General features: G+C 43.0%; 1 protein-coding gene across 3 annotated transcripts in view; it reads right to left on the reverse strand.

The window, feature by feature from the left end:
* The window catches only part of LOC132384679 (integrin alpha-7-like), a 187,657-nt gene that overhangs the window by 11,952 nt on the left and 158,913 nt on the right, over nt 1-16,792 (reverse strand). For 2 of the 3 annotated variants that reach the window (XM_059956042.1, XM_059956041.1), the window contains exons 20-24: nt 9,081-9,251; nt 5,776-5,889; nt 4,843-4,953; nt 3,633-3,728; nt 2,775-2,900 (exon numbers count right to left, since the gene is read on the reverse strand). In XM_059956042.1, coding sequence (XP_059812025.1) covers nt 2,775-2,900; nt 3,633-3,728; nt 4,843-4,953; nt 5,776-5,889; nt 9,081-9,251 — 618 coding nt within the window. Of the gene's footprint in view, nt 1-1,239; nt 1,368-2,774; nt 2,901-3,632; nt 3,729-4,842; nt 4,954-5,775; nt 5,890-9,080; nt 9,252-16,792 lie in introns of all 3 variants that reach the window. The other variant, XM_059956043.1, reaches the window with a different exon arrangement.

Consider the following 16,792-nt stretch of genomic DNA (forward strand, 5'->3'; position numbering starts at 1 on the left):
TGAGGCTATTTCTAACTACATTTGTCTGAGAATGGTAAACATTGCCATCCCTCCATACAGCCCCAAATGGGAGATGTTCCATGCCCTGTGCACTAACTCTGAGCTGAATTACAGAGTCTCGTAAGTAGAGCCAACCTGTTCAGAAGCAGCCTTGGGAAACTCTTGGAAGAAAGCAAAGGAGGAAAAACAGAAACAGTGAGAGTGTTTAATACTTCCTAAAGTGAAATTGTTGCTTTGTGGCAATGTTAATTCATGCAAATTAAATCCAAATGGCTTATCAGTCCAGGTGAGCTTTATCTCAACCAGAAAGGGAAAAAACTATTTCAATGAGTGAAACAAAGCACACACACACAAGCATGTGAGAGGACATGTCAGATTCCTTGGGGATATAAAACATTCAAATAAAATGTGTTTCATGCAAAGCATCTCAGGCTAATCCTACTGTGTACACACTGAAAACAAATCCAAACCACGAGGTGTAGGGGGGAGGAAAGTCACAGAAATAAACAGAAATGCATGCCTAATGCACATCGCAAACCCGTCCATTGCTGCCTAATGATACACAGAGTGCAGGGAGTGGTGAAGAATGTAAGGATTATTACTTAAGCAAATCACAAGGACTATTTTAAACATCGCAGATGATGCCCCATCACAGCAGGTGAATGTGTCCCCACTAGTGCTCACAATGGGCTAAAGATCTCAAGTGGCCTTTGGCTCTGACCCTGCATATACAGTGAATATGGCTCCTGACCACCAATCTCTCCCTCTGACCACACACAAAACCTCGTTGACATTATCAAGGCAAACAACTTGTGGAACCCAGTAAAGAATAGGTGGCTTTACAACGCAAGACAGTGTTAATCTGAAGTGGCGGTTGGCGATTCACTGCATTTGCATTAAAGACTTCACAATTTGATAAAGATGTGAGTTGAGTACTGAGTTTGGTCATCTTTATGTTCTCAGTCAGTTTCCTGATTTATAATGGGGTTGAAACTGTGAATTAGGGAACATCCCTTTAAGACATCTTTGGCTGCTCAATGGGAAATGCAACAGGGGTGAAATCCTCTGTCCAAATCATTTAAACTGCAGCTATCATTAAACATAATATCTATAGTTTATTTATTTATAATCCTTACACCATACCTCCTCCACCTGCAGAACAAGCACTCAATACCGTGCAAAAGACACACACTATATCACTATACCCCGGATCAAGCAGGGATCTGGCACTACAATTACCGCTACAGAAGTCAGCATTATGCCTCCGTGGCCAGCTTGTCCTGGTCAGATGGCTGGGTTTGAAGATGGGCCCTGTGATATTCAGTTTCATACTTAGCCTCTTTGCTTGTTCTCTTGAAGAAACCGCACTATAAGGAAGCAACGTTGGTCCAGTGTTATGGCAGGCAAACCAAGTAGGGACGAGTTATCCGGCATCCAAAGGAACAACAGGGGTATGTGCAGGAATTGAGGCTCTCATTTCAGGAATGTGGTCAATAAAATAGCAAGTGGAATTCAGTTTGGCTCAGTTTTAAGAGACATCAATGGTCAGAACATGACTGGAGTTGGGATTTCTTATCTTTAACAGACAGCAAATTCCCTCATGAATGCCTCCTTACTTCAAATTGATGGCAAAATCTCTGGATCCCATGAAATAACTCCTGAAATGAGAGGAATTCAGAACCCTACAAACACCTCAATACCTTAACCCCAGTTTGTTCCTTTTTCATTCCAAGGCAACCACATTGTTCTGCTCAGAACACATTTTCAAAGCACAATAACCCCTTCTATAGATTTTTAACAATCATTTGGGAAGATCTTTTCTGGGCAATACATGTAGCAAAGTAAAAGGCCTACTCTCAAAGAACATTTACAATTCAGTTGCGAATGGTGCCCTGACATAATCCACCCCTTACAATCGAGAATTGAAATTACAATTGTATGTTAAACATGCTTGAAACTACTTCTACATTTCATATCTAACTTACAAAGATAGTAAAAAGTGAGAGAACAATAAAGCCATAGCCAAATTGGCACATTATCATCAGGAAGGATCGCAGTAAATCGCAATCTATGATAGGGCGACAGTAGCTAATACACAGAAGGATAAGTGAAGCAGTTTCAAGATCATATCATATAGGAACAGGGTCCTCAGCCCACAAAATCTGTGCTGACCATGATACCAAATTAATTCCATCTGCCTGCACATGACCTGTATCCCTCCATTCTTTATATGTTTGTGTGCCTGTCTAAAAGCCTGTTAAACTCCACTATTGCCTCTGCTTCCACCACCGTTCATAGCAGCACATTCATACCTACCACTCTCTATTTTTAAAAAAATCTGCCCCTCACAAGTGGGAGGGAATGTGTGATACTGTGAAGTTGATTTCTATGATATTCAAAGATGCCCCAAGATTGACCTAACTTGATGAACAGAAAACAAATGCCGCATTTCAATATCAGGCCTTACAGAAAGCACCAACAAATTACAACTGACCGATTGAGAAATGGTGACTCCAACTAAACGGATCAAAAAAGTTGAAGGCAATCATCCTCATAACTTTCATCTGTTGATGAAATATACACCAAAGGCAGCATTGCACCTTCTAAATCTTTCATAATGCTTTGAATTGAAAGTAAAATCTGGACCAGGCTCAGATGGACTATGCTTTGTATTTTTTTACAGTAATGTTATATCTAGGTTCTAAGTTTGAAGCCTCAGACCTCATAGGTCGACACCACCAGCTCCCAGATGTACAGATGAGATCTGTGCTTACCTTCCAAAGGAGAAAAACAAGCAGAGCCAATACCAGGATTCCTGCTAGGACTGCAATCAGTATAATCAACCAAGGTGTTTCTCCATATACTACACCTGCCTTCTCTGGATATACTGGCAAGGTAACCTGTAGAGATTAAAGTGGTAATTCTAATACACTCTCACAGAATTAGAAGTTAAAATCTCTGGCTATGTAGCAATTTTATGCACATACGTGCTGAGGTGTGTTTAGGTTTTGAAATGGGTCTGGAAAAGCTACAAGGAGACAAGGTTCACAAGCAATGAAGTCAGTGCTGTGGTTAAAGTCTCAAAGTGCTTCCATCAAAGAGATTTTTACTACAAAGGTTCTATGGGTCACCTTTAGGAATATGAGTGAGGGGTTGTGAAAATCAAGGGATGGGGAGCAGACAGCAGTGCACCCTTTAATGATGCTACAACTTCACTGAATTTTTTAATAATTACTCTATAAATATTATGGAACTTATGAGAGAAATTGACATTTTTTAATGACTTCTTTTGTCTGGTTTCCATTTTAGATATTTCCAGACAAACTTGATTAGAAGGTGACCCTAGTGAGGGAAGGAGGCCAGTGAGTCTAGTCCCTAGTGTTCTCTTGCTGGGCAATATCCAGGCAGATTGTTCTGTCATGGTTATAGCAGAGGTGAGACATGGGTCATACAGCCTTGTGCATTAATCCATTCCCTAATGGGACATTCAGTGAATCTTTCTGTTGTACATGGTGCACCTGGAATGCAATTTAAACAATCTCACACATTCTCACCAAGTCTAACCCACTGTGCCAGATCTAAAAGCTGGCCTAAACTGGCAGTAAAGGCTGGATTTGTAGCTACTTCCATACCTGTGCAGCAGTCTTCTTCTGAAGGTTTTTAATGCTTGATTTCACACTAATCTCAGCGCGAATGACCACACGTATTTCACTGAGTGATGCGTACTCCTGTAATTTCAAAGACAGGTTAACGCATCAATAAAACTGAAAAGCCTTTCTGAATTCTGCCCCCCCCCCGCCCCCGCAACCAATGTTTGAATTAAGACAAATACGACACAAGATGATTCCTCTGTGGAGTAGTCAACACCACCATGCCTGACCATTTTCCTTCAATATCTATGTAAAAGAATGAAGCAAAAAGTGGTCAATAGACAGACATGAGGGAAAGGAATGTGGGCCAACATTTTCTCCACTGCCAAATTTGGCAACATGTGCTTAGACCTTGGAACCTGAAAGCTACACCCACTACTCTGCCCCAGTATCTGAGTTCATTAGAAAATACTTACCCTGAGAGAACTGGTGAGAGGATCATTGTGGTCTCTCTTCCACCCATCAGATATTTACTAGGACTGCTGCGTATGAGGGCCCTTAGCATTGTCCCCTCCATCCCACAATCTCTTTGTCCCCCTACCACCAGGCAGGAGGTACCGTAGCATTAGGACAAAAACTGTTAGAATGGGAAACAGCTTCTTTCCCATAGGCCGTAAGACTACTGAATTTCCTGCCGCCCCCCAGGTCTCATCACGTATGGAGCGCTACTAGCATTATACTGTTTACTTTTTAACTTCTGTCCTAAATGCACCTTATTATTTGTTAATTTATTTGTGGTGATATTACTTTATGTGTTACGTACGTGAGTTATAGGTCCTGTGTTGTGCACCTTGGTCCGGAGGAACGTTGTCTTGTTTGGCAGTATAAGTGTGTATGGTTGTATGACAATAACCTTGAACTTGAATGATGTGACATTTCAGTTTCCAATATCAATTGTGCTTCTGGTATTGGTGAAGCTGGAAATGGATGATAACAGAAGGAGCCTACTCAAGCCTACTTGACAATGAATTGGATTCAATCAACCTGCATCATCATCTAAACATTCTGTTTCTGTAAAACTTCATGATATTTGTCCTGAATTCTGTTAAGTCTTAAATCTTGGAGTCATGGTCACTAACAATTAGAATGAGGTGACTTTTAATTGACAAACCTCCTTGGGCAGTGCTGGGAGACCTTCATCACAGCATTTTAGGCCGGAATGATCTGGCATTACAAGTGCTTGTAAAATTACCTCCAGAAAAGTGCTGTTCCACAGTCGTGCTCTTACTTTCACTTTGGTTGTGTCCAGGGTTTGCAGGGGACACTGGAAGACAACACAGTTAGCTGTCCCCTGATCACAGTCCTGTGGGTAGATGTTAAAAACAATTAGAAACAAAACCTAACTCCTGATGAAGGGTTTCGGTCCGAAATGTCGTCACTACCTCCTCCCACAGATGCTGTCTGGCCTGCTGAGTTCTGACAGCATTTTGTGTTTTTATTAGAAACAAAACCTACTTTTCACATTGATGCTCTGCAACAGGCATTGCAGTTTCATTAAATATTGTGTGCAGGTTTGAGCTGGTGGGCGTTAATTTAATCTACTGGGAAATTACTATTCTGCAAGCTTGTCTGACACATGAGAAATGGAAATTTTAACTTTTGGGCTGTAATAGTTCAGTAAACTTCCTATATTCTTTGAAGTAAAATAAAAGTCAGACTCAGAACAGTTACAATTTAAAACCTACTACTGACAGGTCTGTGAAAACAGTGGGTAAGGTCATTTGTTACCTGATTTGTAAAGTGACCTATTGTGGCAAATGGCTCACATTCTATGCCTCTTGTCCTTCATACTTAATCTCTTAATTTCTTGATCTTTCATTCCCTGTTCACTTTGGAAGTGGAAATAACTCAAGAGCTCAGGGTGGCTCCAATCTTAGCCAATCAAGAGCCAAAGTTGTCATAAATGGCATGGCTGTATCACATGTGACCAGGAATGTGTTGGTTAGGTATTGGTGTGGATCGGTCACTAAACTCAATAAAAACTCACATGATTATGGATAAATCAGACCTGTGTTGGAACAAGGCAATGAACTGAGGTTATTTCTGGAGATACTTCACTCATCTGTGTCTTTTAGTTATCTTCTATCTACATTCGTTAAGTCTGTTTAACAGTTTGGTCAGTTACCAGGGTCAGACTCTTCTTTGTTCCTGTCTGGTGAGCCACCATTTGTCGCTGGCTTCCACTGTCTCCTTGCAGCCGTTCTGCACGAGGTTTTGCTTGGCTTCTGTTGCTAAATGTCTACAAAGAGGAAAGAAAGATTCCATGATACTGTGTCAAACCCACTTCCAAATTTCTGTTAATAAGCTTCATTCCAACATCCACTGAGAAAGATGTTAATGCATGTGTACAGTCGGGTAACAGAACTATGTACCTGAAGTAAGGCGACTTGGCTGGCACACTGAAGCATAGAACCCATTGCAGAACAGTAAAGAGATCATTCAACCCATTGGCTTCATGTCAGCTTTCTGTAGTCCAATCCTGTTGGTCCAATTCCCTTGCCCTTTCCCTGTGCCACTGATAATTAGTGTCTACCTAATTCCTCTTTGCAATCCCTGATAAAACAGTTTCTAACTCTTGTTTTAGATTTCAAGCAGCTGCAGATTTTTGTTTCTTACAGTTCCAGCAATGCTCTACCTCGTCATCTGGTTACTCTTCTCCATAGATGCTGCCCGGCCTGCTGAGTTTATCCAGCATTTTGTGTGTGTTGTGAGAATAACAAAACCTTGACCATAGCACCAACAGTACCTGTGTCATTCATTCTCTTTTGTTCTCCACCCTGTCACAGACATTCCATAAGACTATAAGACGTGGGGGAGCAGAATTAGGCCATTCAGTCCATCTAGTCTGCATCTCCATTCCATCATGGCTGACTTATTTTCCCTCTCAACACCATTCTCTTGCTTTCTCCCCATAACCTTTGATGCCCTTACTAATTAAAAACCTATTAACCTCCACTTTAAATATACCTAATGACTTGGACTCCACAGCCATCTAAGGCAATGAATTCCACAGATTCATCACCCTCTGGCTAAAGAAGTTCCACCTCATCTCTGTTCTAAAGGGACATACTTCTATTCTGAGGCTGTTCTTTCTGGTCCTAGACTCTCCCACTATAGAAAGCATTCTCTCCACATCCACTCTATCTTATTCTTTCAATTTTCGATGGGTTTCAATGAGATAGCCCCTCATTCTTCTAAACTTCAGTGAATATAAGCCCAGGGTCATCAAACACTCCTCATATGGTAACCCTTTCAATTCCCAGCATCATTCTCGTAATTCTCCTCTGGACCCTCTCTAATGCCAGCATATCCTTCCTCAGATATGAGACCCAAAGCTGCTTACAGTACTCAGATGTGGTTTGACCATTGCCTTATAAAGTCTCAGCATTACATCTTTGCTTTATACTCCTGGGTGTCTCTGTTCAGCCATATTCCTTTATGCCCTACCGTTTACTGTACATGTCCTATTCCATCTGATTTAGTGTATCACCTCACATTTGTCAGAATTAAATCCCATCTGCCATCTCTCTGCCCAACTTTCCATCGGATCTGTATCCTGCTGTAGGCTTAGACAAACTTTCACGCTCTGCACTAAACCACCTACTTTTGTGTCATTTGCAAACCTACTGAATCTTCTTACATTCATGTTCATGTATACCACAAATGGCAAAGGCCCCAGCAACACCAGTTACACTTAATCAGAGAAACATCCTTCTACTACAACCCTCTGCCTCCTGTCACCAAGCCAATTTTGGATCCCATTAGCCACTTTTCCATGAATCGCATATGCCTTAACCTTCTGGACAAGCATGTCGAGGCAACATTTTACTGTCCTACCTACATCAGTTTCCTTTGCTTTTCCTCAAATTCATGAGATAGGACTTGCCCCACACAAAGCCATACTTACTGATCTTAATCAGTCCTTGCCTTTGAAAATGTACATAAATTCTGTCCCTTAGAATTTTCTCAAATTATTTACCTACTACTAAGGTAAGGCTTGCCAGCCTGGCTTATTTCTGCTATCCTTAGAAATGGAACAACATTAGCTATCCTCCAGTCTTCTGGTACTGTGCCTGTAGCTAATGAAGATACAGAATCTCCAGCAGCACCCCAGCAATCTCTACCTTATTTCTCCTATGTACCTGGGATAGATCTCCTCTTGCCTTTTTGTCTTCCACCTTCTTCTTCCACCTCCACCTTCTCAATAAGACATACTCCAGACCATCAACGTATCCCTTCCTGAACTCAAAATCCTCCACGTCCTTCTCCTTGATTAATACAGATGGTATTCATTCTAGACCTCACCCACATCTCCTGGCTCTAAATATTGATGATCCCATTTGTTGCTACAGGGACCCACACTTATCTGCTACCCTCTTCCTCCTAATACATTTATAGAATGACTTAGGACTTATTGATCATGCCTACCAAGAATCTTTCATGGTCTCATTTCGCCCTCCTAATTGCTTTCTTGAGTTCTCTTCTATGCCCTCTATATTCTTTATGGGACTCACTTGTTAGCTACAACTCTAATATGCTTTCCTTTTTTCCTAATCAAACCTTAAATAACATTTTCATTCAAGAGTCCTTCATCTTGGCTCATTGCTTTTTACCACTACTGGAACATGCAGTCCCTGAACACTTGCTAACCCTTTTAAAAGACTCCACCTGTCAGATATTGTTTTACCCATAAGCATCTGCTCTCTTTCTACTTTCTACCAGGTCTTCAAAATCAGCTTTCCCTCAAATAAGAATCTTAACTTTGATGACTTTCCTAATCTTTGTTTATATTGCAACACACACAAAGTGCTGGAGGAACTCAGCTGGTCAGCACAGAATCTATACAGAGGAATAAACAGTCGACGTTTTGGGCCGAGACTACATGAGTCCTGATGATTCCTCTCCAAAGGTGCTTCCTGACCTGCTGAGTTGCTGCAGCATTCTGTGTGTTTCTCTGTGGATTTCCAGCATCTGTAGAACATCTTGTGTTCCCTTTTTATATACCTTGAAGCTCACATTGGTCACTGACCGCAATGTGGTCCCCAGCTGACTTTTCCACTACATGTCCGGTTTCATTTCCTAGATTAAGACAGGACTAGTGACATAAAGTTTCAAAAACAACTGTCTTACATGCACTTAATAAATTTCACATCCTTACACTATGGTAGTTGTAGCCAATGTTGGAAAGTTACAATCCCCATTAATATAGCCCTCCTGCTTTTATAGCTTTCTTACCTTCGACTTAATCATTGTACCAATAATACATCTCTTAGCAATGCATTTTTGGTACAGAAAATGCAACTGATTAGAAAGATGTTAACTTGGTCTAACAGTGTAAAGTGAGCAAGCTGCTTGGTCATTTTACCTTCTCACCATCTCGATGTCTGCTGATGCATAAAGGGAGACACGCATTACATCAGAGAAGCTTACCAGGTCAAGGGGGTTGATGGCTTGGAATGGAGAGCACTGCGTATTCTCATTGCCGTTAAATTCTATCTTCATTGGGTACAGCAACCACTTGCCATTGCTGATCTCGTGAGGCCATCGAATATTCAGGAAAGCAGAGCTCAAAGCTTTCAAAGGTTTTCCCGTGTTCAGCACCTGATGATTGAGAAGGTGGACAATTATCTTTGGCTCTTGCCATGCACAGGGGAGGGTCTCCTCCCCATGTTCAAACACAGCTGACAATAGGCCAAGTAAACCCTTTCCACCCCCCTTCCTGGCAACTATTCAAAAGGAGAATCAACTGTTCCTCCTGTCTGCTTCTTGTTGGAAAGTTGTCACGTGTGGTTATTGAACTGTATACAGGAGTAATAGAACTAACTGGGAGAGCTGAAAGTTGCTCGGTAAAATTATGATTTAGAAGTCACTTTTACTGCAGGTTTTCATCTTTCTGATAGTTTTGCAGAAACACGCAAGGTCAGAAAGGTCCTGTGATATTGGGGTAACACTATTCGCAGAAAGATGGCGCCGATAAGGGGCGACTTGCTGCGTGCAACTCCAATGGGAATCATCAGATATTCCCATTCAGGACTATAGAGCTGAAATCCACAGTCACAGCCATGTTTACTTCAGTAAGCTGAATCATTTTAAGATGTTTTTTTAAAAACTCTATCGATTACTGAAATCAACAGATCCTGGACTGCAGACTCAGGTTGTGAGTGCAGTTTGTTACATACTCGTGACACATGACAGTGGTGCCCTTGTCATGTGACTGGAGTTGAAGCTGTACTGGACTTGAGGTGATGGTCTTGTGATGGTGGAATGACGTCATTTTCCCACCAGTAGAGATCATGTGACAGTTTTTTTTTTACAGGTTATAAAAGGTAGACCCCACCCTGTGAGGAGGGGCAGTTCGTGGCTGGATTTGCCAAGTTGACTTCATGCCACTGCGTGTTTGAAGTGATGACGCAGTTTAGTTGAAGGATGAAGTTTTTATTTAATGCCTAAAGTTTAAAAGGTTAATGCCAACAGGTTCTTTATGATTCTGTTATTTCGCAATTAGAGGAGAGTGAAGATTCAAGGTTGGAAGTAAAGATCGAGGAGAATCGCTTTCTACGGTGAAACGGGGGCGACCTTTGTTTGATCCTTATTTGGAAGGATTTCGTTGACTATCTTCGTGTTAATCCCTGGGTTTACCAGAAAGGATTGAGGATAGTGAGGAAGGAAAGGTCAGTGCCTTTAAGCCGTTCTGTTTCGTAAATTCTTCGTGGGAAGTTCGACGTCGGGGATCGAAGCAAGCGACGTGAAAGAGAACCTAAATCGTCCTGTAAAGTCTCTCCTTTTAAATGGACTGTGAGCATATCGAACTTTTGGCAATATCACTTTAAGAACTGTTTTGGAATATCACTTTACGAACTGTTTGAACAGCCGCTCAGCAGCTGTTTCCGGTTACGGTAGTGTTTGTTTACTTTTGGGGGGTTTGTTTTCGGTGTTTAATAAACGTGTTGTTTGTTATAAGAAACCCTTGCCGAACTCATATATTTATTGTTGCCTGAATACGTAACAAGTTTCTCTTTAAGAAAGGGGAAGTGCGGAAAGCGTGCTGGGTTGCAAGTAAGATTGAAACACAGAGACTGTGACCCCCACCCCCACTATTCTGTTGGTGAATGTACAGTTTCTGGGAAATAAAATTGAAGTCCTTAGAGCAAGATTGCTGTACCAGACGGACATCAGGGACTGCTGTGTACTTTGCTTCACAGAAGATGGAAATCCTCAGCCATTTTGGACGCAGCGCTGCAGCTTGATGGCTTCACTATTCACCATAAAGACAGAACAGCTAAGTCTTTTAAAGGCAGAAGAGGTGTGAACAGATGTGGTGGCTCTGTCTCAATCCTGCTCACTGGACCTGGAACATCAAGTGGTCAAATATCATCCTTTTTATCCGCTGAGGGAGTTTTCCACCATCATTCTGGTAGGTGTGCATATTCCACCTCAGGCCAACATCTGGCAGTCACTGGAAGTGCTAATCTCCATAATCAGCAGTCATGAAACAGCACACCCCGATGCCTTCCCTATCATTGGGGGAGATTTCAACCAGGCCAGGTTGAAAAAGTCTCTGAACAGCTACCACCAACATATCCAGGAACCAGAGGAGCCAACACACTTGACCACTGTTATATCATCATCAGGAATGCTTACCATGCTATCCACACCCTCAGTTTGCAAAGTCCAATCACCTGGCGGTACTTCTACTCTCAGTGTAGAGGCAGAGACTAGAGACCACAACATCAGCAGTGAGGACTAAGAAGGTCTGGTCAAGGTAGCCGGAGGAGCGCTCACAGGACTGCTTTGAGTCGGTGGACTGGACTGTATTCAGGTATTCATCTTTGAGTCTGAACAAATATGCCGCAGTTGTCACTGAATTCATCAAGACCTGTGTGGATGAATGTGTCTTTGTGAACATACTGGATATACCCAGATCAAAAGCCATGTATGAACCAGGAGATTTGTAGTTTGCTGAGAGCTAGATCTGTGGCATTCGAGATTGATGATCCAGAACTATACAAGAAGTCCAGGTACGACCTATCTTAAGAGCGAGGAAACAATTCTGTTAAGTGTTAGAAACAGAATCAGATGCACATCAGCTCTGGGAGGGTTTGCACGCCATTACTTCCCACAAAGTGAAGTCTAACATCATGAATGGCTGTGATGGATGGCTTCACTTCCACAGGAGCTCAACACCTTTTACGCAATTAGCCTTTTATCACAATAGGTCTACAGCGGATGCAATCTCACTGGCTCTCCACTCAGCCTTGGATCACCTGGACAACAGTAATACCTAAGTCAGGCTTCTGTTATTGACTACAGCTCAGTGTTGAACACAATCGTACTGTGATGAGAAACCTTGACATGGATGGTTTGGACCCAAGTGCTGGAGTATGTGAGTCTGGATTCAAGACACAGTATCAAGCTGGAACGAGAACTGAGCAAAAACAAAACGCTAGACGATTTCTCCAGTTAGGCAAACAATTGAGCGCCGAACCTCAGTTCAGGTGCTCCTCTAACACTCAATTCTTGGTGCCCAAAGCATGTTTGCCAATTAGTGGGACCGTCCTGAACCCTGAAAGGGGCCACACCAGCTATCCATACTCCAGAGAGTTAGAGCGCCTGAATCCCAGAAGCTGGCTCGGTTGGGAGTATCTTGTAACAGAATCCCCTCCCCAAGGCTGACTTCTGACAGCCCTGGCAGCCCAGAAAGGCAGTGATGATAAATGTGGATGAGAGCCGGATCCAAAATGGCTCTTTCAGACACCAAACACCTCTCTTCGGGTCCGAGTCCTTTCCAGTCCATGAGGTATTGCCAACCACCCTGAACAGTAAGTGAGTCCAAAAGTCTTTTCACCACGAAGACCCGTTCCCCATCGATAAACCGGGTGGCAGGGCTGATAGTGGTGAGGCTGAAGGCTGGTGCAGACAAGTTTTTATTTAGTGATGTGGAAGGTGGGTTTGATAGTTAGGGTCCTGGGGGCATCCTGTGTGCTGAATGCTGTAAGGTGTGGTGGGCAACCTCTGTCCGCTCTGTCTGGCCGTTAAACTGTGGGTGAAACCTAGACAAAAGGCTTGCTGTTGCCCCTATCAGCTTACAGAACAACCTCCAGATATGCAACGTGAATTTTGGACCATAATCAGAGATAATGTCCACCGGGAAACCATGGATTCAGAAGACATGGTCTAGGACAATTTCAAGAGTCTCCACCACAGGTGGCAATTTGTTCAAGGCAATGAATCTGCAGGCCTTTGAAAATCAATTGACAATTACCATTATGGACCTCCCCCTGTTAGGTGGAGGACCCGTGACAAAGTCCATGGAGATGCATGCCCCTGGTCTGCCCGGAAGAGGATGGAGGAGCCCTTGAGGTTGTGTACTGGGCTCCTTGTTCCAGCCGCACATCTCACATGCCTGCATGTATTGTTGAACCCCTTTCACAATTCCGGGCCACAAATACCTTCTCTTGAGGAACTCGGGGGTCGTGGCAATCCCTGAGTGACAGGTCATTCTTGGTGAATTCGGAGAAGGAAGTTGGAGGATCAGAACGGGAGAGCAGCGGGACTCATCTTGATTTTTTCTTTTTCTCATTGGCGTTAAGAAAGACGGGACTGCGCAGGCATGTGACGTTGGGCAGTGAAGCGGGGAAGATTTAAAAAGGACACAGCCTTATACAGCGGGCAGCGTTGATTGCGGGCAGCAGAGTGAGCCGGGAGCAGAGTGAAGGCTTAAGGGCTTTGGCTCAACGGGCTTAGGTGGAAACTGGCAAGGCAGGCTTAGGTTTCAATTTTTCCTGTTATTTGAGGAAAGGGGGAATTATGAGTGCGAGGGCAGCTTCTTGTTCTTGGTGTTGGATGTGGGAGGTCCTGGAGTCTCCTAGCCTCCCGGACGTCCACATCTGCGCCAGGTGCACCGAGCTGCAGCTCCTGAGGGACTGAGTTAGGGAACTGGAGCTGCAGCTCGATGACCTTCGCCTGGTCAGGGAGAGTGAGGAGTTGATAGAGAGGAGTTACAGGCAGGTGGTCACACTGGGGCCACGGGAGGCAGACAGGTGGGTCACGGTTAGGAGGGGGAAGGGGAAGAGTCAGGTAATAGAGAGTACCCCAGTGGCTGTACCCCTTGACAATAAGTACTCCTGTTTGAGTACTGTTGGTGGGGACAGCCTACCTGGGGGAAGCAACAGTGGCCGTGCCTCTGGCACAGAGTCAGGCCCTGTAGCTCAGAAGGGTAGGGAAAGGAAGAAGAAGGCAGTGGTAATAGGGGACTCTATAGTTAGGGGGTCAAATAGGCGATTCTGTGGACGCGATCAGGAGACCCGGAGGGTAGTTTGCCTCCCTGGTGCCAGGGTCTGGGATGTTTCTGATCGTGTCCAAGATATCCAGAAGTGGGAGGGTGAGGAGCCAGAGGTCGTGGTACATATAGGTACCAATGACATAGATAAGAAAAGAGAAGAGGTCTTAAAAGGAGAACATAGGGAGTTAGGAAGGAAGTTGAGAAGAAGGAACGCAAAGGTAGTAATCTCGGGATTACTGCTTGTGCCACGCGACAGTGAGAGCAGGGATTCAAGTTTCTGAATCACTGGTTGCGATTGTGGGAATTTTAATTTTTCACACATAGACTGGGAAGCCCATTCTGTAAAAGGGCTGGATGGTTTGGAGTTTGTAAAATGTGTGCAGGATAGTTTTTTGCAGCAATACATAGAGGTACCAACTAGAGAAGGGGCAGTGTTGGATCTCCTGTTAGGGCATGAGATAGGTCAGGTGACGGAGGTATGTGTTGGGGAGCACTTCGGGTCCAGTGATCACAATGCCATTAGTTTCAATATACTTATGGAGAAGGATAGGACTGGACCCAGGGTTGAGATTTTTGATTGGAGAAAGGCTAACTTTGAGGAGATGCCAAAAGATTTAGAAGGAGTGGATTGGGACAATTTGTTTTATGAGAAGGATGTAATAGAGAAATGGAGGTCATTTAAAGGTGAAATTTTGAGGGTACAGAATCTTTATGTTCCTGTTAAGTTGAAAGGTAAGGTTAAAAGTTTGAGAGAACCATGGTTTTCAAGAGATATTGGAAACTTGGTTCTGAAAAAGAGAAAGATCTACAATAAATATAGGCAGCATGGAGCAAATGAGGTGCTCGAGGAATATAAGGAATGTAAAAAGAATCTTAAGAAAGAAATTAGAAAAGCTAAAAGAAGATTTGAGGTTGCTTTGGCAAGTAAGGGGAAAATAAATCCAAAGGGTTTCTACAGTTATATTAATAGCAAAAGGATAGTGAGGGATAAAATTGATCCCTTAGAGAATCAGAGTGGACAGCTATGTGTGAAGCCAAAAGAGATGGGGGAGATTTTGAACAATTTCTTTTCATCGGTATTCAGTAAGGAGAAGGATATTGAATTATGTAAGGTATGGGAAACAAGTAGGGTAGTTATGGAAACTATGAGGATTAAAGAAGAGGAAGTACTAGAGCTTTTAAAGAATATAAAAGTGGATAAGTCTCCGGGTCCTGACCGGAGGATTGGCATATTGCTCATGTAGTTCCATTGTTTAAAAAGGGTTCTAAGAGTAAACGTAGCAATTATCATCCTGTAAGTTTGACGTCAGTGGTGGGTAAATTAATGGAAACTATTCTTAGAGATGGTATATATAATTATCTGGATAGACAGTGTCTGATTAGGAGCAGTCAACATAGATTTGTGCATGGAAGGTCATGTTTGACAAATCTTATTGGATTGTATGAAGAGGTTACGAGGAAAGTTGACTAGGGTAAATCAGTGGATGTTGTCTATATGGAATTCAGTAAGGCCCTTGACAAGGTTCCACATGGAAGGTTAGTTAGGAAGGTTCAATCATTAGGTGTTAATATTGAAGTAGTGAAATGGATTCAACAGTGGCTGGATGGGAGATGCCAGAGAGTAGTGGTGGATAACTGTTTGTCAGGTTGGAGGCCAGTGACTAGTGGTGTGCCTCAGGGATCTGTACTGGGTCCAATGTTGTTTGTCGTATACATTAATGATCTGGATGATGGGATGGTAAATTGAATTAGTAAGTATGCAGATGATACTAAGGTAGGTGGCATTGTGGATAACGAAATAGGTTTTCAAAGCTTGCAGAGAGATTTAGGCCAGTTAGAAGAGTGGGCTGAAAAATGGCAGATGGAGTTTAATGCTGATAAGTGTGAGGTGCTACATTTTGGTAGGAATAATCAAAATAGGACATACATGGTAAATGGTAGGACATTGAGGAATGCAGTAGAACAGTGATCTAGGAATAATGGTGCATAGTTCCTTAAAGGTGGAATCTCATGTGGATGGGGTGGTGAAAAAAGCTTTTGTTATGCTGGCCTTTATAAATCAGAGCATTGAGTATAGGAGTTGGGATGTAATGTTAAAATTGTACAAGGCATTGGTGAGGCCAAATTTGGAGTATTGTGTACAGTTCTGGTCACCGAATTATAGGAAAGATGTCAACAAAATAGAGAGAGTACAGACGAGATTTACTGGTATGTTACCTGGGTTTCAGCACCTAAGTTACAGAGAAAGGTTGAACAAGTTAGGTCTTTATTCTTTGGAGCGTAGAAGGTTGAGGGGGACTTGATGGAGGTATTTAAAATTATGAGGAGGATAGATAGAGTTGACGTGAATAGGCTTTTTTCCATTGAGAGTAGGGGAGATTCAAACAAGACATGATTTGAGAGTTAGGGGGCAAAAGTTTAAGGGTAACACGAGGGGGAATTTCTTTACTCAGAGAATGGTAGCTGTGTGGAATGAGCTTCCAGTAGAAGTGGTAGAGGCAGGTTCAATATTGTCATTTAAAATAAAAATTGGGTAGGTATATGGACAGGAAAGGAAGGGAGGGTTATGGGCTGAGTGCAGGTCGGTGGGAATAGGTGAGAGTAAGCGTTCAGCATGGACTAGAAGGGCCGAGACAGCCTGTTTCCGTGCTGTAATTGTTATATGGTTATATGGTTAAATGTCCTCGCTGGAGTGCTGGTGACCTGACAGGGTTTGGGGCAAACAGTCGACCCAGAGGGCCACCCTTCAGAGTCTGTCCTTGTGCCTGGGCTTTGCAACCAAGCTCGTTGATTCCCATCGTATTGGTGCTATCACCTTCACTTGGGGTAAAATGGTGGTAGGCTGATCATTTCTTCCAGG

Source organism: Hypanus sabinus, chromosome X1 (assembly GCF_030144855.1).
Source record: "Hypanus sabinus isolate sHypSab1 chromosome X1, sHypSab1.hap1, whole genome shotgun sequence".
Lineage (NCBI taxonomy): Eukaryota > Metazoa > Chordata > Chondrichthyes > Myliobatiformes > Dasyatidae > Hypanus > Hypanus sabinus.